The sequence below is a fragment of the Acomys minous genome (assembly GCF_964271855.1).
Source record: "Acomys minous genome assembly, chromosome: 10".
NCBI lineage: Eukaryota > Metazoa > Chordata > Mammalia > Rodentia > Muridae > Acomys > Acomys minous.
In genome coordinates, this window is record NC_140491.1 from 115,170,770 (window position 1) to 115,193,450 (window position 22,681).

At 39.2% G+C, this 22,681-nt stretch overlaps 1 protein-coding gene across 4 annotated transcripts in view; it reads right to left on the bottom strand.

Annotated features, from left to right (window-relative positions):
- The window catches only part of NCKAP1 (NCK associated protein 1), an 82,323-nt gene that overhangs the window by 6,823 nt on the left and 52,819 nt on the right, over window positions 1-22,681 (bottom strand). For all 4 annotated transcript variants that reach the window (XM_084799174.1, XM_084799176.1, XM_084799173.1 and 1 more), the window contains 10 exons: window positions 20,049-20,168; window positions 17,421-17,560; window positions 16,301-16,432; window positions 13,428-13,646; window positions 12,910-13,040; window positions 12,629-12,726; window positions 10,834-10,927; window positions 5,514-5,596; window positions 5,083-5,163; window positions 1,690-1,783 (listed from right to left, as the gene is read on the bottom strand). In XM_084799174.1, coding sequence (XP_084655300.1) covers window positions 1,690-1,783; window positions 5,083-5,163; window positions 5,514-5,596; window positions 10,834-10,927; window positions 12,629-12,726; window positions 12,910-13,040; window positions 13,428-13,646; window positions 16,301-16,432; window positions 17,421-17,560; window positions 20,049-20,168 — 1,192 coding nt within the window. The remainder of the gene's footprint in view (window positions 1-1,689; window positions 1,784-5,082; window positions 5,164-5,513; window positions 5,597-10,833; window positions 10,928-12,628; window positions 12,727-12,909; window positions 13,041-13,427; window positions 13,647-16,300; window positions 16,433-17,420; window positions 17,561-20,048; window positions 20,169-22,681) is intronic.

Here is a 22,681-nt window from a genome sequence, read left to right on the forward strand (position 1 = left end):
CACTTTTTATCATAATCTGAACACTCACTAAAAGAAAAAAAAATCCATTTCTTTCCCTAAGATAGCTATGAATACAATTTTAAACAGATTGCCTAATGGACACCAGCATTGAAAAGGGACTTGTCTCTCCATCCTAGGAACAGAAGGAAGCAGCCATGACTGACAACGGCCAACACACTCTGCAGCTGTAAGACTGACCTTCACTAAAAGCTTCAGAGTGTTTAAACCCTTCTGTCCAGCACTCGGCTTCCTGAGTGACACCTGGGAACTTGTAGTTACCCTTCAGTCTGCAATTGTACGTAACTATGCATTGATCACAGGGGAAAAAATTCTTAAAACGTTGGTTGATCATAAAAAGTACCTACAAGCAATAATTAATATATTATTTGAACGAAGGAAAACAAAGTGTATTTAAAAAGAAAACTAATGAACTCAAAGACTTTAATTTGGCTCAAAAAAGTAAAAAAGAGGCTCAGTGGCTAAGAGCAGTTGCTACTCTTGCAGCAGACCTGGGTTCCGTTCCCAGTGCCCACACAGTGGCTCACAACCATCTTTAACTCCAGCTCCAAGGGTTGATGCCCTTTCTTTCATTCCTTGGGCACCAGGCAAGCACATGGTACACATACATAAGTAAAGGCAAAGCACTCACACACATAAAATAGAAACAAGTAAAAATAAAATCAAAAGAGTAGGAGCTGTGAGTTTGAGGCCAGCCTGGTCTACAAAGTGGGTCCAGGACAGCCAAGGCTAACACGGAGAAATTCTGTTTCAAAAAAGTCAAAACCAGAGAAGGGCATTTCAATGCCAAAAAAAGGGTATATATTTACACTGTAGAGAAATCTGGAATTATGTGGAACATTTTTGGTACTATGTTTCAAAAGAATGGACTTAAAATTTCTAACTCGTCAGTATCATGTAATATATCAATTTCTTATGGTAACTGTCCATTCTAACTAAAATAGGACAGCCTTGTCTAGTTACCAGCTTCCTGGCTACCATAGGACTGTCTTCCACCAGCACACAAATGTTTTCATCTTCTCCGTCTCACAAAGTCCTTTTCATAGCTGGGGTACAGCGCACATGTAGAACGTGCAGGGCTTACATGCTCATTTCCAACACAAGCACAAAGTCTTCATTTTCCTCCTGCCTCTAGCTATTATAACTTTATTTCTTTACTCTCAACAGAGCTGTTTTATACTGAGATCTCCAACCCTCCTCTCCCACTCATCCGACTGCTCTGACCCTAAACTCCACTGACACCAATCTCACCATCACCTCACCAACTTGCAGTTAGTTGATGGTTGCTTTTCCACTTTCTTGGGAGCTTTCTCCCGAGTTCTTGTTTGTTTTTTTCTCTAACTACATTGGTCCTTCCATGTCAGTTTATGGTTCTTCTTCTCCTGAGCTCATTAAAGCTGAAATGGCATTGCTCTTCTGCACTGCTGTATCTACCTACACTAAATAGCTTTAACAGCCTCATCTGGTGATATGGCTTGGACAGTACCTATGTAATGACAATGCTGCAGCAAAAACTCCAAGCCTTCGGCATTATCTATCCTGATGTATTCTGATTACAAGTAAACAAACAAGCAAAGTTTAACACTAGGAAGAGATGTGCAAAAACATGTATAATGTATGCCTAGGATGCCCTATGATTTTAACAAGGAAATGTGCTTTTATTCATCTTACCTGACTTTTGTGAGGAAAGAGCCACTACTAAGGCAGGATCAATCTCACACGGTAATCCAGCCGCTGATGATAACTCATACACATTCATTGCAACCTGACAAAAATACAAGAATTACAAAGAAATAAGCATTTCAACAAGCTTCTAAGAAAGCTTACTTTAGTAAGAAAATATTTATGGTATAAATCAGATTGCCAACAAACATACTAGAGGAATTCAGCAACTCGGCTGAAACAGGGATGACAACGTAGGTAGCCCACACTGGACAATGATCTAACCCTGGCTCCTATAATTTCCCACTGTGTGGACAAACAGGACTGCAGCCTCTCTGCGGCAAGGTCTACAGAATCACTCCAGAGTTACTATTTGTATTGGAAACACGGATGGGAAATATCCAGTCAAAGAAATGAATAAATGAAGTCGCCTGTGGTAGCTTATGTCTGTGGTCTCAGCACTTCAGCTTGAGCTAGAGTGCAGGCCAGGGAAGGAATAAGCAAACAGAAGCCAATCAGAACTGCTGAACTCATGCTTAAGTCCACAGCTACTTAATGAGAAACTGCAGGGATTGAATGCTTCATCAGGTCTAGACACATAGCAAACTAACTACAGAAAAGTTTAAGAAAGCTACTGTAAACATTTGATAATAGCAATTTCTGATAATTTTCTACATCATGCATGGATTCTAACTGTTCAAGACATGTTGACTGATACTTTAGGTAAAACTGTACACATAATTATCTTTAATTATTACAGTCAAGAAATCTCAGACAAATAAAACAGCCATTCACTAAGTTGTAGAAACACACACTGCTCACCACACACAAGCATTAATTTAAAATGCATCAAAGATATAAATGTAAAAGCTAAAATTTGGGGAAAAAATACAGGCATAAATCTTGATGACCTTTGTCAACACAATGTTTGATAGGAAAAACTACAAACAAAAGAAAAACAGACATGCAAGAAGCACACTGAAATTAAAGAGTTCTGTGACTCTCGCGTACGACCAACAACCTGAAAAGACAATTCAGGGGCGGGGAATGTGCAAATCATGATTCTACGAGGACATACACACTCGGGACATTTCAAAAATAGCCCTACATAGGCCAGATATGGCTCAGTGGGAAAGCGCACTTGCTACATTAGCCAGGCAATGGCGTTCAACCCTAAAGGCCAAAGCAAAGGAAATATGAGAGAGCCAACTCTGCACGCACAGGTTGACAACACAGTTAGAAATGTGCAAAGGACCCAAATAAACCTTTCTCTAAAGAAGTCATACAGACATATCAACAGATGTGTGGCAGCCTCTTAAATGAAGGAAATGCAAATCAAAATGGTGCCATACCATTGCACACCTACTAAAATGGTTCTTAACAAAAAGACAAGGAGTAAATACAGAAATTCGTAGCACCCTCATTCAGTGTTGATAGCAATATAAAACTGTTGCCAAGGCCAATCTGCTTGGTGGTTCCTCAGAGTTAAACACAGTTTCTTCAGAACCCAGCAGTTCTATTCCTTATACAACAGAACAAAAACATCAACGAAGATAAACATAATAGCATTATTTATAATATCTAAGAATTAAAAACAACCTATTTCTCCAACTGATGACTGAATAAACAAACTACTGTATATATTCATACAACAAAACACTAAAAAATTAAGTATTAACATATGCTAAAGCATGGACCACGAGAACATGCTAAGTTAAAGAAGTCGAAATCAAAAGACAATCTGCTGTGTGGTTTATATAAAGTATTTAAAACAGCGATGTCTGCAGACAAAACCACAGCTATCTAGGGCTGGGAGGGGGATGACAGTGGAGTGACTGCATGGGCACCGATGCTCTTTGCGGATGATAAAATATTCTAAGACTACTTGTGCAGTGTGACCATCACAGCGCTGTGGTTATACTCAAACCCACTGAACTGGACACATAGATTAATAAATTTTTTGTTAAAGATCATGTTTGGGTTCTTTAAACAAAGTAAATTTTAGTGACAGTTTGCTAAACACTAAATAAAATTACACCAAGTGATAAGAATAAGATGATTAATTCAATTTGGGCAGAGTACCAGAATTCTCAGCATGTCTACGTTAGTGTATTCATAAGAACAGTTTAAACTTGTGCTTTCTGCATTATTTCTACTGAAGAAAAACTCATTTTTGTTATATTCTTAGTTTCAATCATAAAATCACAGGGCAATCATTGCTTTCAAATGCTTATTTCTGTAAAGCACTATAGGAAAACCAAGACTTAAAAGAAACAAGACCTCATCCTTTAAGATGTTTATTATCTAGTATAAATATAGGCAGAAGAAAATTTAAAAGTTGTCCTTAGCACTAAAGTCTAGGAATGGTTCTTAGAAAATGGCAAGTGAACCCGGCCATCACAGCCACGCAGGACTTCCTAAGGCAAACACAGAAGAGGGTGGGGCTTCAGTGAATAAATGAAGAGGGTCAATGGATGCTGACAGAATGCTCACAAACCAGTTATTCAGATGATACAGACGAAGAGAGAGACAGAATGAAAACCGAGTGGCAAGTGATAAGCCATTTGATAAAGCAAGCCTGGTGGCATATATCTGTAACCCCACCATTTGGGAGGCTGAGGCAGCAAGATTATTTAGAGTTCACAGCCAGCCCGCGCTACACAGGAAGTCCCTCAAGTCCTATCACACCCTGAAGTTTAAAAGCATCACTCTGAAACTTGAGCACTATTCAAGAGTCAAGATTCGGACAATAGGCTGGCAAGACAGTTCATCAGGCTGGGGCTCCTGCCAACGAGGCTGACAACCGGTGTTTGATCCCTGGGACAAATGGATAGATGGACTGACACAGGGACAGAGACAGACAGACAGATACACACACACACACACACACACACACACACACACACACACACAAAACCAAGTATATAATCATCTCTCAAACATGGACACTTACAATAACAATGCCTCCTTGTACACCATGTGGTTTAAATACAGTAGGGAATCACAGCTGGAATAAACTAGTGGTTGGATCACATCAATCAAAAAATTTAAAGCAAGTAACTATGGACCATTAAAAAGCTATTGACTTCCTGTCTTGTATTTATTAATGAAAAAAAAACCTGGTTTTTATTAGACTATAGCAATCTCTTATAAGACTCTTAAATAACTATTTTTAAAACTGAATACAACTGAATTTAAAACAACTCATCTTTCTGCTTTAGGACCATGCAAGAAAAAGCTATTACGTTAAGGGGGGAAAAGACAAATTTTAAACAAATTTCATGTCCTTAGAGCTGATCTTGCTTAGGAAAATTTGGGTGCTGAGGGCTGAGAGAAGCACTAACACAGGCGTGCATGCTAAACATGTCACTTTATTACTACAAATGCTAACAAAAGCTCTACCTTCATGTCAGTTTCCCTTGGAATGTGATCCTTGAAATCTTCAATGGAGCTCACGAGAAAAGGGATGTGGTAGGACAAAACCTGGGCAGACAGTAAATGAACGCAGAGTCAGCGACATGTGGCAACATGCACATTTCTGAAATGCTATCATTTGATAAAATCAAGTTTTCACAAAAAAGTATTAACTTTTATTGAATGGTGCTTAAAGGCCAAAATACATGGAAATGATTTATAGTTAGTGTTAAGATGAATATAGTTTAAAAGGAATGCTTTAATGTAGAGCAAAGCTGAAATAGCATATTAATCAAATTCCAATACCAAACCAAAAATGTACTTTATTTACCATCACTATGTAAACTGAAATTTTACTTTTATCATTGCTTACTGTGAATTTTAATTTTTGGAAGAGATGATTGGAAATGGTTTCTTACATCTCTCAGTGCTTCTTGTGCCAGTGACCGGAAGGATAAAATCACTCCAATTATCGTCATCCTTTTCAAGACACTGTCAACAGCTAAAATGCAAGGAAGGGGAGAAGAGAAGAGAAAACAAAAAACAAAAACAAAAACAAAAACAAAAACAAAAACAAAAGCATAAACTGATTGTTCTGTTTATTTTTACTTTGGTGAAAACTCTCAAAATCAAAATTTCTGGAATAAATACCACAACTAATGGCAATTTGATCCAACAAAAGTTAAAAAATACTGATAGCCAATATTTAAACTTTAAAATATTTATCAATTCACACACATGCGCACACGCGCGCACACACACAGACACACTCACTCATCATGATCTTGAAATAATCTCCTCAGAAACTTGGCAGAGATAAGGGTAAGGAGAGAGCTAGTAATTAACTAGAGAGAACAGCTACAGGATGGATAGAGTTAAACCCTCAGACGGTACAGGAACTTTAAGCAAATTTGTTATTTAAAATGTTTTTATTTTATCTCATGTTATGTGTATCAGTGTTTTACCTGCATACATGTCTGCACTTTTCATATGCCAGATACCTGTAGAGGCCAGAGGTGGCCAGCAGGTCCCCTGGGACAGATGTGACAGAGTTACAGAGGGTTATAAACTGCCATGTGGGTGAGCAGAACCCAGGTTATCTGAAAGAGCAGCCACTGTTCGTAACTGTAAAACCATCTCTTCAGCTCCTATTTTAATTTTTTAATGTACATTTCTGTGAGTGACATAGAGTATGGATGCCCAGGGAGGACAGAAGATGTCAGATTCCCTAGAATTGGGGGTAGTGGTTAGAGGCAGTTGTGTGGCAATGGTTAGGGTGCTGGGAACCTGGAACCAAACTCCAATCTTCTGCAAGAACAGCAAGTGCTGAGCTATCTGTCTGCCCCTTTAAAAAATTCTGAAGTTGTGGCCAAACAAAGAAAAACTCCTTATTGAGATCATAAGAAAGTCAATGGCCATACCACCCTGAACACCTCTGATCTCAGAAGCTAAGCAAGGCCGGCCTGGTTAGTGCTGGATGGGAGACTGTAAGTGGTTGGGGCAGAGCTAAGCCACTGCAATTCATGGTGGTAGACCTGATCACGTGCATGCTGCTCAGAGAAAATTATTTTGAAATGATTACTATATACTTAATAGTCAAACTGTGCTAACAAAATAAGAGACTGGGATTCAAAGGGAACATTTTATTAAATACCTCATACAAGGCAAGGGACTCTGTAACAGCATAGAAAAACCAGTCTGGGCTCCAATACAAACAGATAAGAAATCAGATAAGAAAGCAAGAGGCTAGGCATATGACTCAGTGGGGAGAGTGCTTGCTACGCAAGTGTGGCCTGGATCTTGAGCACCCATGTACAAGATGGGTGTGGGGCACAGCCAGGTAATTCTAATACCTGGGGTGCAAACAGGGGAACAGTGTACTGGCCAGCCATTCTGCATGATTGATGAGTTCTGGGAAGAACCTTGTCTCAAAATGTAAAGTGCAGAAACAATGTGATAAATGTTTAAAAAAAAAAAGACACAAATAAATGGTAAGTTCCACATAAACAAAAATCAATCTATTAATTTTTTTTTAATCTGTCTCCAGCATGTGACTGCCTGATTGGCAGATTAAAGAAACAGTGGTATAAAGGAAGACTAGGAAAGGGTTTCTACCAGAGGAGAAAAATTTGTAGAATAATCAAAAACAAACAACAAAAGATTTCTCTGAGCAAATGCCATCCTAGTTGGAGTAAAGACTAGGAAAAGATGTTTTATGAAAAGCTGAACAAGAACCAGTGAAACGGCTACCAACCTCAGTTCAACCTTCAGGACGCACACAGTGGACGGAGAGAAGCAACTCCAGTCCTCCGCACACAGGGCCTTACACATGCAAACAGATGCACACGTGTTGTGGCATGGTCTGGAGCTCCTCGGCCCCTGAGATCTTTAGTGTTCCACCAGCAAATGCTCACATACACCAAATGATGCTGTATAGCCTTGCCTCCAAAATTATCCCTGACTGGCCAAGAAAAAAGCCTACACCTGGGCAGGGCAGAAAAGAGGTAGGTCCGTGGGCTCGGGGACAGCGGGGAGAAAGGTAGAGCAGAGGAAGCAGGAAACAGAGTTGCCGTGGTTAAGTATGAGCTAGAAGCACGTGGCTGGGAGGAGCCTGGATCAGCAACTGGAGAGGAACATCCCCAGATGGAAAACATGTGCAAATATCCATGGGATTTAGGCTGGGACTAGAAAGCATAGCTTAGGGAGTTAGTTTCTGCCCAGTTCCAGGGTATATGTATACTAAAAATATAGCAGGTGTCTGTCTTTTATTGATAAGACAGTTAAATAATAACTACTGTAATAATTATATAAATTGTAGATATTAGTAACCATCCATCCCACATGAAATCACTCATGTACGCATACACAGATTCACACACTCACTCTAAGTGCAATTAAAAATAAAACTTAAAATAAGACAAAGATTACCCAAAACTTATAAAAGGGTAAATAAGGGGGGTTGTCTGAAAGGTGAGAGGCTCAGGGTTTCAGTGAGCTACATAAGACCATCAAAGGGGCCGAGCACTGGACACAGACTATGGTCTACACAGAGCTCTAAACTTCAACACTTTACCGTGGAGTCATTTTGAGTTAGATCACCACTCTAAATATTGCTCTGTAGCAATATGTACGTTTAGACATGGTGACAGGAGGACAAAAGTGAATGAAATAAATTTTTGAAGGATGAATCATGGCAGAAAGGTAGAAGATAACAGTTCCTGCTCAGGTGATTGTCAGAAGAAGAAGGAGGACCAGGGCACTATGAGATTTGTTCACATGATACAGAAGCCCTAAAGTGAAAAGAAAATTCCACACTTACCCCCAATTCAGAGCCACTTTTAGTAAATCATAATGCCCTGTCTCCTTAATAGAATGACTTGCTGGTTCTAAATTGAACACCTGCTTTCTGGACATGGGGTGAAGGAAGCTAAAGAGAGGGTCAAAGGCCAGAGCATGTTGGCAGCACTTCACCCTAATGAACAGCCATCTGCTCTAAAGAAGACTCTCTCAAGCACACCTTTTCTTTTTCTAATAAAATACAAAATAGGCTTAATATATTTTAAGGCTAATTTTATAAATATGGGTCACAAATATTCAATAATTAAAATTTTAGTTTTAGCAAATCCTGGAGTCTTATTATGCACAAAATTTAATCATGCATAATCTTGGTAAGGGACTGTGAATTTTATTTTAAGTCTGCAAATTCTCTTTGTCTCAACTGCACACAGAGCTAAGGACCAGGTATTAAACATCTCACTGTATTCCTTGCTTCGAAAGGTCCAATTAAAAGACTGTTTATTACTAGGAAGGTACAGTTAGGGTTAATGGGGTGGTCATGGTCAGCTGACTCCAAAACCAGAGAAAAACAAAAATAATGAACAAAGAAAGCACAGAGATAGCCAAATAATAAAAATTAAAGCTTAAAAAAAATTCTATTTAAGCCGGGCGTAGTGGCACACTCCTTTAATCCCAGCATTCGGGAGGCAGAGGCAGGCAGATCGCTTTGAGTTCATGATCAATGTGGTCTACAAAAGTGAGTCCAGGACAGCAAGGACTGTTACACCAAGAAACCCTGTCTCGAAAAACCTTTTAAAAATAAAAAAAAAATTCTATTTATTCCCACCTTTCCCCTGTGAGACTGTCAAATTGGCCTTTCTTTTTAAAACAACCACATAATAAACTGAGCTTCACAACCCTCATCTTGGTGTAAAGTTCTGTGAAGTTACAAGGTACATGTGTTGCCAGCATCATACTCCAAACTCCCTTACTGCTTCCTTCCTAAGTCCTGGGAACTACTGCTCTGTTCTACAAGACCATCTTTAGTGTTTTGTGGCACAAATGTTATGATAATTTTTAAGTGAGGTTTGAAAAGCAGAAGACAAGCAATAACGTGATTCTCTAAGCATGTGAAAGGATAACATCAAGTGGTAAGGGTACCAAATGCATGCTGTGTTTCCAATTATTGATACTGTTTCAGACACAGTGATGCTGAGAAAAGAAGCCATGGCCTTGCACAGTAAGCATGCACACTACTCCTGAGGACCCTGGGGTTTTTTTTGTAGAGTAACAAACTCTCTGCCTTTCTCCATTACACGTTATTTTTAATTTCTTAAGCTTTTCATGCAGGGAAGGCCTTTACTATTATGAATAAAATATAGCTGCTCCACCAATTTCAAAAAGATATTTCAAGAAAAATTTAAGCTGTAAGTGACAAGCTCAAGTTTTCATGCAATAGAATATAATTAGGAAGAGGAAAAGGAAGAAGAGGAGGAGGAGGAATTAGAGGAGGAGGAGAAAGAAGAGGAGGAGGAGGAGGAAGAGGAGGAGGAGGAGGAGGAGGAGGAGGAGGAGGAGGAGGAGGAAATTACTAGCTCAGTAGACAGGTAACACTCAAAAACATGCTAAGTGAAAGAAGTCTGACGGATGGCGGCAGGAATGGCTGTGGAGAACGGCTGAGTGTGGCCGTGGCTACGGGGCCCTAACACCTGTCAGTACACACCACAGCCTTTACTAACACCTGTCAGTACACACCACAGCCTTTACTAACACCTGTCAGTACACACCACAGCCTTTACTAACACCTGTCAGTACACACCACAGCCTTTACTAACACCTGTCAGTACACACCACAGCCTTTACTAACACCTGTCAGTACACACCACAGCCTTTACTAACACCTGTCAGTACACACCACAGCCTTTACTAACACCTGTCAGTACACACCACAGCCTTTACTAACACCTGTCAGTACACACCACAGCCTTTACTCAGGGTTTGCCCATTTCAGGGAAGCTGAGTTTTACAAAGTTACAAACTCACAGGTTAATTACCCTTTAGTCTAATTAATGTGGACTTAATATATTAAATTTAATAGGTTCAAGAACTCATTACAGACAATACTTACTAATAACTGACATATATTAAAAACATAGTCAAGTGTTTCTAAAGTAAAGCTGGTATAGTGATACACATCTTTAATCCTAATAACTCAAGAAGCAGAGGCAGGCAGACCCTTGTGAGCTGAAGGCCAGCCTGGGTGAAGACCCTGCTACCAAAAAAAGACAAAGTAGATATACCTTGAAAAGGCCTTTGATTACATTTCTTTCTAGTTCTCTTCACATGCTTAAGAGCACTTTTCATGGTTTGCTGTTTGCATTTATGTTACAAATTTTGGCTAGAAATTAAATATTGCGTGTTAGATCCTTTGAATGTTTATAAAAAGTACCATGAGTTACCTACATGATAATCTTTTAAAGAGTGCAGCCATCTGGTCTGGTTTGTCAAAGCTGGTCCTCATTTGTGTTAGCACATCAACATTCTCCACCACAAGTTTCTGAAAAAAGAAAAAACAGTGAAGGTACAGATCTTTGTGTTATGACATACAAACTTGCTTGTGAGTTACAATTTGGAAAATAAAAAACAAAATTCATCAAGTCCAGATGTTCTCTGCTATACAATTGTTTTATAAGAGAATCTCAAAATTATTTATGTAAGATTAATGTTTTCCTTCAGTTTTGCAATTCAAGTAGTAAGGAAAATTCAGCAGAATTAATTCAGCAAGAGTAAGGATCACTCTATACTTAGACACACAATAGTACCTTAAAACATGCCTTTTCTAGTGTGGTAATTTCCAAGTTTTAGTGACCCAAATTAAAATGCTCTCAAAATCTACAGTCATTTTATGAATATATATGTGCTTATTAAATAATTCATCTTAGGACTAACATATTCCTAAAATGATAAAAGTGACAATTTAAAATGCTGTTGGTTTTAATATCTTTACTTAAAGATTATGCAGTCTAAAGACACTTTCCAACCAGCTTAAAGGACTTAAAAGAAAACACACTAAGCCAGGTGTGCTGGCTAGTTTTATGTCAACTGGACATACACTAGAGTCATTTGAAACCAGGAGCCTCCATAAGCTCTGGCTCTAGGGCATTTTCTTACTTAGTGACTGATGGGCTGGCGGTCCTACAAGAAAGCAAGCTGAGCAAGCCACGGGGAGCGAGCCCATGCCCAGCCCTCCTCCATGGACTGTGTCAGCTGCAGTCTCTGGGTTCCTGCCCTGCCCTAGTCCACAGTGAAGGGCTATGATGTGGAAGCTAAGTAAGTCCTTTCCTCTGCAGCGTGTTTTTGGTCACGATGTGTCATCACAGCAGCAGTAATCCTAACTAAACAACAGGTTTGTGGTGAGTGGCAAAGCACTTGCCTACCACACAGGAGGCCTTAACCTCAATCTCTAATACTGCCCAATAACCCAATAATGTTCATGTCACAATCTGTGGAAATGTGGAAAGCAATACATTCAAATGATAAATTATAGCAAACAACTTGGGCTATAATTTTGAACATAATCAAATAAAAGCATCATTATGCAACAGAATAAAGGCTTAATTAAGAACAGTGAGAAATTTGGCACCAATCCCTTTCACAAGTCAATTCACCTGTTTAGGCCTCTTGTTTCCTCAGCTGTAACTGAACTAAGATGCCGTTGAGAGGCTCTGCACATGCTTTAATTTCATTTACATGTTGGTACTTTCATGTCAGGTTAACTTAAAATTCTAGGTTTTAGCCGGGTATGGCGGCACATGCCTTTAATCCCAGCACTCAGGAAGCAGAGGCAGGTGGATTTCTGTGAGTTCGAGGCCAGCCTGGTCTACAAAGCAAGTCCAGGACAGTCAGGACTATAAAAAAAACCCTGTCTCAAAAAACAAAAACAGAACAAAACAAAATTCTAGGTTTTACTCACATTCCTGAAATGTTTTACAAGAATTACTGTTTAAAAGGTGAATTAAAGCCTGGTATAGCAGTCTACATATACTAAATATACATATACTAGCTATCTGTGAGGCTGGTGCAGAAGGTTCAAAGCCAGCTGGGAAATTAACAAGACCTTATTTAAAAACAAAAAATGAGAAAAGGGCTGGAGATGGAGCTCAGTGATAGAGCACTTGCCTAACACATGTGAGGTCATAGGTTCAAACCCCAACACTGCAAACTAGGATAGCAAGGTGGGTTGATGGAGACTGTGTACCTTAAGCTCAGCAACTTGTGATGAAATATGCCACATAAGGCTCTCACTTAGGAACTTCATCCCATATGGGCCTAGGAGCTCTGATAATGATCTCATTTCTGAAAGGAAGTTAATTAATTTTAGTTTTTTTGACAGAGCAAATATATTAAAAAAAAAAAAACACCAATGACATACTGGACTATCCCATCTTATAAACTAATTATTAGCAGCCAACAAAACCAAGCCAAATCAAGTCATCATGTAAAACAACCAGGTTTTCTCCACCAGTACGCAATATTCACCTGATATATCAGAATACTCCTCAGCATTGAATGTTAACTCGTTTTCTGTGGGTAAATTCACAAACGCTTTCATTGCAGGAAAATAAGCTATATGGCCATTGCTGACTTGTCTTAGTAAGGTTTCCAAGTACCTACAGAGAAAAGCACATTTATAACTACAAGAAATGGTTTAAATGTTTACTACACTGTACATCCCAACATATAAGTCTTACGTTAACTGATAAAAAGTGAGCCCAGGTGCTGGGGAGGGGGCTCAGCGGGTCAGAGCACAGGCTGCTCCTGCAGAAGGCCCAGCTGTGAGTCCTAGCACCCACCTGCTGGCTTATAACCAGCTCTGACTGCACTTTCAGGGGATCTGATGCCCTCTTCTGGCCTTTGAGGGCACTAGGAACACATGTAGTACATACATGTAGGCAGAAGATTCATATATAAACACGTAACCATAAAATGGCTTTCCTAAGGAGTTCATTACGAAACAAAACTTTCCATCATTCAAAATTTCTACCTGTGCTCCTTACCAGTTTGTGTACAGGCTGGTGATGGTTGGCTCTCCATGACTGTCCAAGTGCTGCGTTTGCTGAAGAAGAACATTATTGAACACTCTGGTGATGTCGATCTGCACATAGTTCTCTATGGACTGGAGCACAGTCATATATGCTCGCACACTCGTCAGAAGCTCTGATGGTTTTGCAATTTCCTGTGTAGCTTGATTATACATAGTCATTCCAACAATTGATCTGGGGATAATAAAAGAAGTGAAATTTTCTCACTTATATAAACTATCTACTCAATCTAACATCTAATAGCAAATAAGCAATAAAATTGAAAACATATTTAAAATAAAGCCATGGAATCACTACTGTCATTATCTCAATAACCTAAAAGATGATGAAATAGGAATTCACATAATTAAAAAACATTCTGAGAATGACAAGAATTAAACATAAAAAGGACTTTAAAAACTGCATTAATATAGCAGGATAATGAACTATTTAACCTATGAGTTGAATTTGCTTGGCACTGCTACTTGAAGCTTTTTAGACTTTATGTGAACAAACTACAACCCCAATATTTAAAACATGAATATACAGTTATCTATCATCATTAATATTTTAAAAATGAAATAAACTAAGTTTCAGAACATAAGTAAACTATAAAAGGGGTCACTCTTTGGAGGTAGCCTGTTTAGAGTTAGCAAAGTTTCCAAACACCTAAAAAGAAATGTAAATATGTAACTAGTTTAACTAATAAGCATTTATGAAGGTATACGCCCTGTATCTAAAGTTGACAAAGTAAATGAACATCTATAAATGTTTGCCTGATTTAAATAGTGACGTTCAACAAGCTACATGACAGTTAAAACAAGGTGCTAATGAAAAAACGCATTAAAATATATGTTTATTCCCCCTGAATAAATGACACTAAAAAGGAAACACGAATTTGAAAATACTTCTCTAAGTGACCTTTCTCTGTATTAGACCCACCTATCCACTTAAAATTTTTTATTTAAGGGGCTGGAGAGATCACTCAGTCAGTGGTTAGGAGGAGCACTGTCTGCTCTTCCAGAGGTCCTGAGTTCAACTCCAGGCAACCACATGGTGGCTCACAACCATCTATTATGTGCTCTGATGCCCTCCTCTGGCCTGCAGGTGTACATGCAGATAAGAGAACTCACATACATTAAATCAATAAATCTTTTAAAATTCTATTTAAATCATATTTACTTACAATTTAATTTAATTTAAGTTGTACTGACTGATTGGTAAGTACTGATAAATTACATTATGTGCATGTGTGTAGAGGTTAGAGGGCAACACTGTAAAGTCAGTTGACTCCCTCTTCCAAGTGCCTGCTGGCTTCATAGCAAGCATCTTCACCTACTGAGCCAAGCTACCAACCCCGAGCACTTTCTTAAGAAGCTCTCATAAGCATTAGACGTGTCAAACGTAAGACTAGTGTTTGTAAGAATGCTTCTTTAAGAAGGCAGACAAAGCCCATGGACAGGACTACACCTAGATAAACCAACTCCAGATGAAAGTTGTTATTCTTGTACTTGGTGTCAGATTACTAAGACTAAAGCTAAATAATAAAAACAAAACAAACACAAACAAAGCAAGTTGCTGCTTTGTCTTGACTCCAATCACTAAACACAGAGGTTTGGGGAAAAAGAGCATTTGCATCCCCACAGTTTATAACCAAACCATTACAGAAAGAACGTGTGGGAGCTGAATTTAAATTGAGCCTCAAGCTTCTGCCCAGCAGTCTCCCACATACCCCGCTGAGAGCAATAAGCACAGAAAGCATAAAGTCCCTTGTGCTTAAACACTGGAGTTTTACTGTCAGTACAGCTGACCTGGTAACGGGAACAAGAGACACTGCTCAACACCAGCCAGCTAACAGCTGGGCACTCACGTCAATGCTGGTTTACACAGTCCTATCTTGTTCTTGTCTTGCGGTGTTCTTGCCATACCAACCATTCCCTCACCACCATGGTAAGCATACAGCAATACAAACTTGGGAGAAACACACTGATGGTGGTGATGTCAGTGATCAGCAGTACGTGTGGGGCCGGAACCTGCTGCCCAGTCAGTGTCAGTTCACTATTCCACATGATTATCAGTTTATTGCTATTACTCATTAATGACCATAAAACCTTTAAAACACCCTTTGACAAAAATTTTCAGATACTAAGATTTATAAGATGGAAAATTATTAAGTATTAAACACCTCCTTACAAATTAACTTTAAGGGGCTGGAGTGATGTCTCAGTGGTTAAGAGCACCACCTACTCTTCCAGAGGTCCTGAGTTCAATTCCCAGCAAACACAGGGTGGCTCACAGCCATCTCTATAATGTAATCTGATACCCTCTTCTGCAGATAAAGCACTCATATGCAATAAATAAAATAAATAAATCTTTTTTTAAAAATTAACTTTAAGAAGTCTGAAGTACCATTCATAGAACTGTAAGAATTTTTTATTAATCTCTGCAGTATTTGTCAAACACTTATAAAACTGTATTGAGAACTGACAGGTTGATATGCACAGGCAAAGCAGTCCTAGACACTTACTGCTGCTCAATGCTGACATCTTCTCTTACTCATTCTGTCTCTCTTTACTGCCTGCAGCCTCGTGACCCCCTGACCTCATTCACTTACCCTCCAGGAGCCTGAAAACAAACTAAGCTAATATGACAGCTAACACTTTGGAGGAACTTACTGACGTTGGCAGTGTCAGTAAGCAGTAATAAGTGTGGGACAGGAAGCTGCTGCCCAGTTAAGTCACATCCCTTGCTATGTGTGGTACAGCAGTTTGACTCACTATGTCTAGAAAGTTAGTACTGGGTAAGCATTAGACAATGAAACGGCGGCGGCAGCCTGTGTGCTCGCTTACTTAGTGAACCGGATTTCCAGGTGAGAAGTCAAATACTCGCGCGGAGTGAAGGTGTGCTCCCACACCACCATGTTTGGAACATAATTTATGGAGAAGCATAACTCCGAAAGTGCAGTGTGCAACTTATCAAGGCTAAAAAACAATAATAAATAAGAATTAAAATGATACCACAAGTAATTTCAAATCTAGTTCATAAAATTAGCAAGACTTACAGGGAACACTGTAGAATTTGATCTATTTATTCTTAAACTGACAATTCAAAGTGTTTAGATCTAACACAAGTGAGCCATTTTTAAACATCTCTCATGTTTCTATACTTTCAGCTAATAATGCATACACTGAGCGACCTCAGGAAGAGGGTGCACTCTGCACTTGGCAGCAGCAACTTCCTGTCATGGGAGATAGAGCAATGACTTTTCATCTTAGGAACAAGTGCAACATTTAGCAAAAATAATTCACCCAATGATTATCTACTTATGTTTTCTTTCTTATATGTTAAAAAAAGTCCAAGACTGTCAGCTAGCATATTTATGTTTGCAAATAATGAATTCAGAGACATTCTAAGTGCTAAACGTCTGTGATCTGACTCATGTTGAAAATACTCAGAAAATGAGACAGATTCTTGACAAACACCATGTATTATTTATATGATGGTTCCTACTGACTGTCAACTTGACAGACCGAGAATCCCCTACGAAGCAAGCCTACAGCTGTGTCCGTGAAGGGCAGCAGAGGTGGAGGCCCTGCCCTGACTGTGAGCAGTGTCTTGGGCTGAGGCAAGGAGAGCACATCCCCCCCCCCCCCCACCCAGGGCCTAATCCCCGACTTCACACTGCGCCCTCACACTGTGAGCCAAAATGACCTTTCCCCTTCTTAGGCTGTTCCTGTTAGTTACCTTGTTATAACAAGGACAAAACAAATGTTATCTTCAAGAAGCTACATTTTAAAATAAAGCACTAATAGCTAGGCAAAGTTACAATGTTTTTGTTTGGTTGGTTTTTGTTTTTGGTAAGGGACAGAAAATAACACCTATTTAATTCCTATCATTGTCTCAGCTCTGACACCACAGGGGCAAAGCATCTGTAGCAGAACAAATACACGGTAGAAGAAGGAGGCTTACTTGGTCACTACCAGCCTGTTTTTCCTCATGCTCTCAACACCTGGTTTTTCCCTTTCGGGTTCCCCTTTCTTGCCAGTCTGTTTTTTTGACTTCTTATTCACTGCTTGACTGATGGTTTTGGCACAATGCTTAGGCAGCAACTGAAATTGAATAAAAATGATGTTATACTGTTGCATCAATTTCTCTGAATGTATAAGCTAATGCAGGGCACCTTGGCTGAGCAAGCAGTAGGCAGGGATGCAGGGATGCTTCACCTACCTGGAGTGCATGCCTTACAGAGCATGGCAAAGGGCAGAACTTTATTAAGGTTATTCAAGTTATTACTCAAAGGGCAAGTAAAAACATACAGGGCAAGTAAAGAGTAAGACATAACAGTCACTACAATTATGTAAATGGCCTATAAAAAAGAACTAAATCTGCTCAGTATCTAGTGAACATACTATGTAGCAGGACATTAGGTACAGAGTAAAGTAGTGGTTCTAGTTGGCAAGAGCGTCCTGAGCGTGCAGGCAACCTGAGGATTTCTATTGCAAGCAATCAGGGAGAGAGGGGCAGCTTTTACAAATGGAGAACCAGCTATTTTTTTTCTAAAGCTAATTCTAACATTGACCAAAGAAATAATTAGGACAAAACAAGGCAAAAAAAGAAAACAAAGACAACCAGACAAGCTGTGGGGGGAAAAGTATAAAATGAAAAGGTAGGCCAGGCGTGGTGGCGCAAGCCTTTAATCCCAGCACTCGGGAGGCAGAGGCAGGCGGATCACTGTGAGTTCAATGCCAGCCTGGTCTACAAAGCGAGTCCAGGACAGCCAAGGCTACACAGAGAAACCCTGTCTCAAAAAACCAAAAAACTAAAAAAGAGAGAGAGAGAGAAAGTTTCTACCTAATATAAGGTTAATACCACTATTGTTAAAAAAAACAAAAAAAACCAAGGCACAACTAGTAAGCAATTTAGATTGATATATAACATACCAAACTAAAAGAAAAGAGAACAGCATTACAAGTGTTGGAGGGCTACACTGTACAACAGAGCTGCCTTCATCAAAGAAATACTATTTTCAACAAATGGAGTCCATTACAGAAAATGACAATCAATCAAAATGCAGACTGTGAAGGCTAGTCCCGATGGATATATTTACCAAACACTCCTGCACCTAAGGCTCAGGAAACAATGCAAAAGAGGGGGCAGAAATGTTGTAAGAGTCAAAGGATCAGGGAGTTTGCTGTGAGACTGTCCTAGTAAGATCAGAAACTACGCTCATCAAGTCTTACAAACATGAGCAGGGCACCAACGAGTATGCCAAAGTCGACAGGAAAAGGTCACAGGGGTTCAATCCTACACAAAAAACTACAGGCAACTGAGGAAGCTGCTGAGGTGGGTGGGAGGGATCTTCCCCAGGGGAGAGCACAACAATTGGTTGTTCAGTGCCAACTGGTCAGTTATAATTTTAAGGGAAGGGAGAAATGTGTAATCATATTATTCTCCCAAAATAAAAGAACCTCCCGTAAGACAATCAAAAGATGGTAGAAAATAGTGAGCTACCAACGAGATCAATATGAAGTAGAACTGGAGCATCAAACACATGGTAAAAGTGAATGAAAGTTAGCATCAACAGAGCGGAGCATGCAATACTCAGAAGCCAGATATCATCATTACCAATAGGATTAGTGCCAGGAACAATTTTTTTTGTTAGTAATTATTTGTTTATGGTGGTAATATTATTTTTACTGTGGAACTGTTCTGTGCATGTTTGAAGAAATAAGTATTTAATTATGGGAAATTCAAACTCTTCCATTTGTATTCTAAAACCTAATTTCCAATGTGTGTGTGTGTGTTGGGGGGCGGGGGGTAAGGTATGTATAAAACAGGCAAGGGCAGCACTGTGGCCGTCCTGAACTTGAAACAGTGGTATCGTGGACGCTGTGGGGGATGAGGAATGAACACATCTCATGAGGCCTAAGGAAGACCAGGAAGCACCAGATTGGGGCATGAAGAAAAACTGTAAGTAAAAATATACACAAGATGAAGTTGTACTTTTAAATTAACTAATTTACTTATTTTGGTGACACTGGGGATTGAACCTAGGCCACTGTGCATGCTAGGCAAGTGGAGATACACCTCTGTGATTATACAGTGCGCCTATCCTGTGGGAAAGCAAGAAAGCTCTCAGGTACTCTACAGGTTGCCACTTGCCAAACATGAGTCATTCTGAGTTTCAGTATAGAAATACAGTAGATTTAAAAATCATCAAATATGGTGAATTCCAGGAACTCACTGTAGTATAAAATAATTTACTCGTCACTTAGGAAACTAAGAGAAACATTCAAGTGTGTCGTTGCTTTCCTTTACAGTTACACCGCTGGGTAAAAGCAGACGAGAAAACCTGTGAGAGTGCATCACACCTAGTGAGCAGCCAAGTCAAGTAGGTGCTGCGCGTCTCCGGCGTGAAGAGCAGACATGGACGCTCAACCCTTACAGCTCTAAGGAGCTCTGCGCTGGAGTTCACAACAAGAGGCAATGACTAGGCTTGAGAGTCGGAGAATTTTAAAAAGAAAAGTAACAACATCTAGTGACTTATTTTATTGTATTCACAAATTTACTATCTGTAGGAAAAACTTAAATTATTACCTGGTCACTGAGAGTGCACTGTTCTGTGCAGATGTCAGTGATAAGGTTCCGAGCTTGTTTGGCCATCTCATCCAGGAACATATTGCACAGGGAGAGACTGCGGTCTCCTATATGATGGCGCTGCAGGTCAGAAGATGGGAATAACACAAGTCACAAGGAAATGACCTCAACAAACACGATAAGTGAACATGAAATTCAGTTATAGTCCTATACTGCTGTGACGGGGCGGGAAGTTTATGTGTGCTGCTTTCTCTACTACAGAAATTAAGCCATGTGTGTTCATATAAAATAATATATACTTGGTAATGACACATGAAAATTATGATTAAGCCGGGCGTGGTGGCACACACCTTTAATTCCAGCACTCGGGAGGCAGAGGCAAGGGGATCGCTGTGAGTTTGAGACCAGCCTGATTTACAAAGTGAGTCTAGGACAGCCAAAGCTACACAGAGAAACCCTGTCTCAAAAAAACAAAAAACAAACAAACAAAATATGATTAAGAACAATCCTCAAAGATCTCTATAAAGTATAAAATTATGTGTTTAACCAGGCATGGCAGTACATAATTGTAATGCTAGAACTGGGGAAACTGAGGCAGAAGGCTCACAAGACTGAGACCCTATCTCAAAAAGAAAGATAATAAAGTATACACTTCACCATCCAAATTTAAAGGTCTAAATCTAGTTATTCAATATTTAAAAATAAGGTACATGATATACAGGAGCAGATTTAAGTTCGAGTTTTCTAATCTCAACCCACATTAATATTGACATCTAGTACATAAATACAGTTCTTTAATAAATACACAGGTGCTCAAATAGATGCATCAAAGTATTAGAGATTAAGTTGGGAAAATAAAGGAGGCATTTAAAATTTCTGAAATTATTTCTTCTCTTCCTGCTTCCTGGGGTTGGGGAAGGGAAGAAAAATAAAACTGAACATACCTTATTAGAATTCAGCAGATGGGGGGGATGATGTACTTTTAACTTCAGGATATTATTAATATATCTATATGTATATATTTATAGCTCCTTATATGTAATAGACAACCCACTTATCTCTACAGGAGTCTGTTTTTGTTTAGTTTTGGTAAATTGTAGCTGTTTGGTAGGGTTTTGTTAAAAATAACTACGATATTCAGTATATAAAATAATAAATTCTCCACTATATATGAGATATTATACAAAGAGAAATTAAGAAACAATGTCCTTCTCTGTCTTCCAAATTCATGTAATATACAGAAAGTATGTTGTTGAAATAAAGGTGTAGAACATACAAATATATGACCCACAAAATAATCATTCCTAAATCCTTAAGCCTTGAATTTGATTTCAAACAGCCTATAAACTGTAATAGGAATCCAAACACTGTAGCCAGACATAAACATTGGTCAACTCGGATGTGTATGTGGTGGTGGGGAGGTGGGGGGGCAGGGAAACAGTTCAGAGGATTTGTGGGGGGATATAGTGAATTGAACCCAGAGCCATTCACAGTTTAACTGGGTAAACCTTCCCCCAATAAACTACATCTCCAACCTTCTTCTGCCTTTTTAAATTTTGAGACGGGCTCTCACTATGTTGCCTAGACTGGCCTTAAGCATAGAATTCTCTTGCTTCAGCCTCAGAAGTGGTAGGGATTACAGGCTTGGGCCACCAGGCTCAACTGGGTCTCTCTCAAATCCTCTTCCCACAGAGTACTCACAAGCTAGAGATATGTTACCTTAAGTTTCTTTTCAACTTATTCTGCAGTTCTAAGAAAAGAGAGTAAGCACTAAGTTATAAAGAAATACAGTAGTCGCCACACTTACAAAATGATACCTTTTTTAAAGACCAGAGGAAAAATATCTTTTCATTTTATTTCCTTACTGGTTGTCAAATGGTAACTGCATCTATTGGAGATACAATGTAATGCTTTATTTATGGGCTTTTGTTTGTTTGTTTTGTTTTATTCCAGGAGTAAACCCAGGGACTCTAGACACCTAGCCATCACTCTGCCACACCGTGGACTCCAGCATCCTGATGACACTGTAATCTGTGTGTGCACTGTAGATTCAATCTCTTCACCAACATAAACATTAAAAATCTATTCTTTGTAGCCATTTAAAGTGTCCATTATTAGTAGTATTTCCTGAAACAGTTTTTCTAGGTAGCTTAGGCTGGCCTTGAACTTACAACCTTCCTGACACAGCCTCCTGAGTATTGGGATTACCACCATGCCCAGATTTGCATTATTAACTATGTCACCATGCAGTATAATGATCATTAAATCATTATTTCTCAAAGCTAAAACTTTATGCCATGTGATACACAGTACATTTTTTGCAGATCCTCAAAATGACTGATTAGCTGTCCTCAGGAGCTGCGGGTTTTTATCTCACAAGTATCAGAAAACCTGGGTTCTGTCTTACATATATATGATGTTGACAAGTCAGTAATCCATGAATTCAGTCTTATTTCTTTCTTTTGTTTTGTTTTGTTTGTTTGCTTTTCAGAACAAAGTTTCTCTGTATAACTGAGCCCTGAGAGCTCTGGCTGTTTGTAGACTAGGCTGGCCTCAAACTCACAGAGATCCACCTTCCTCTGCCTCCTCCTAGTGCTGGGATTAAAGGCGTGTGCCACCACACCTGACCATGA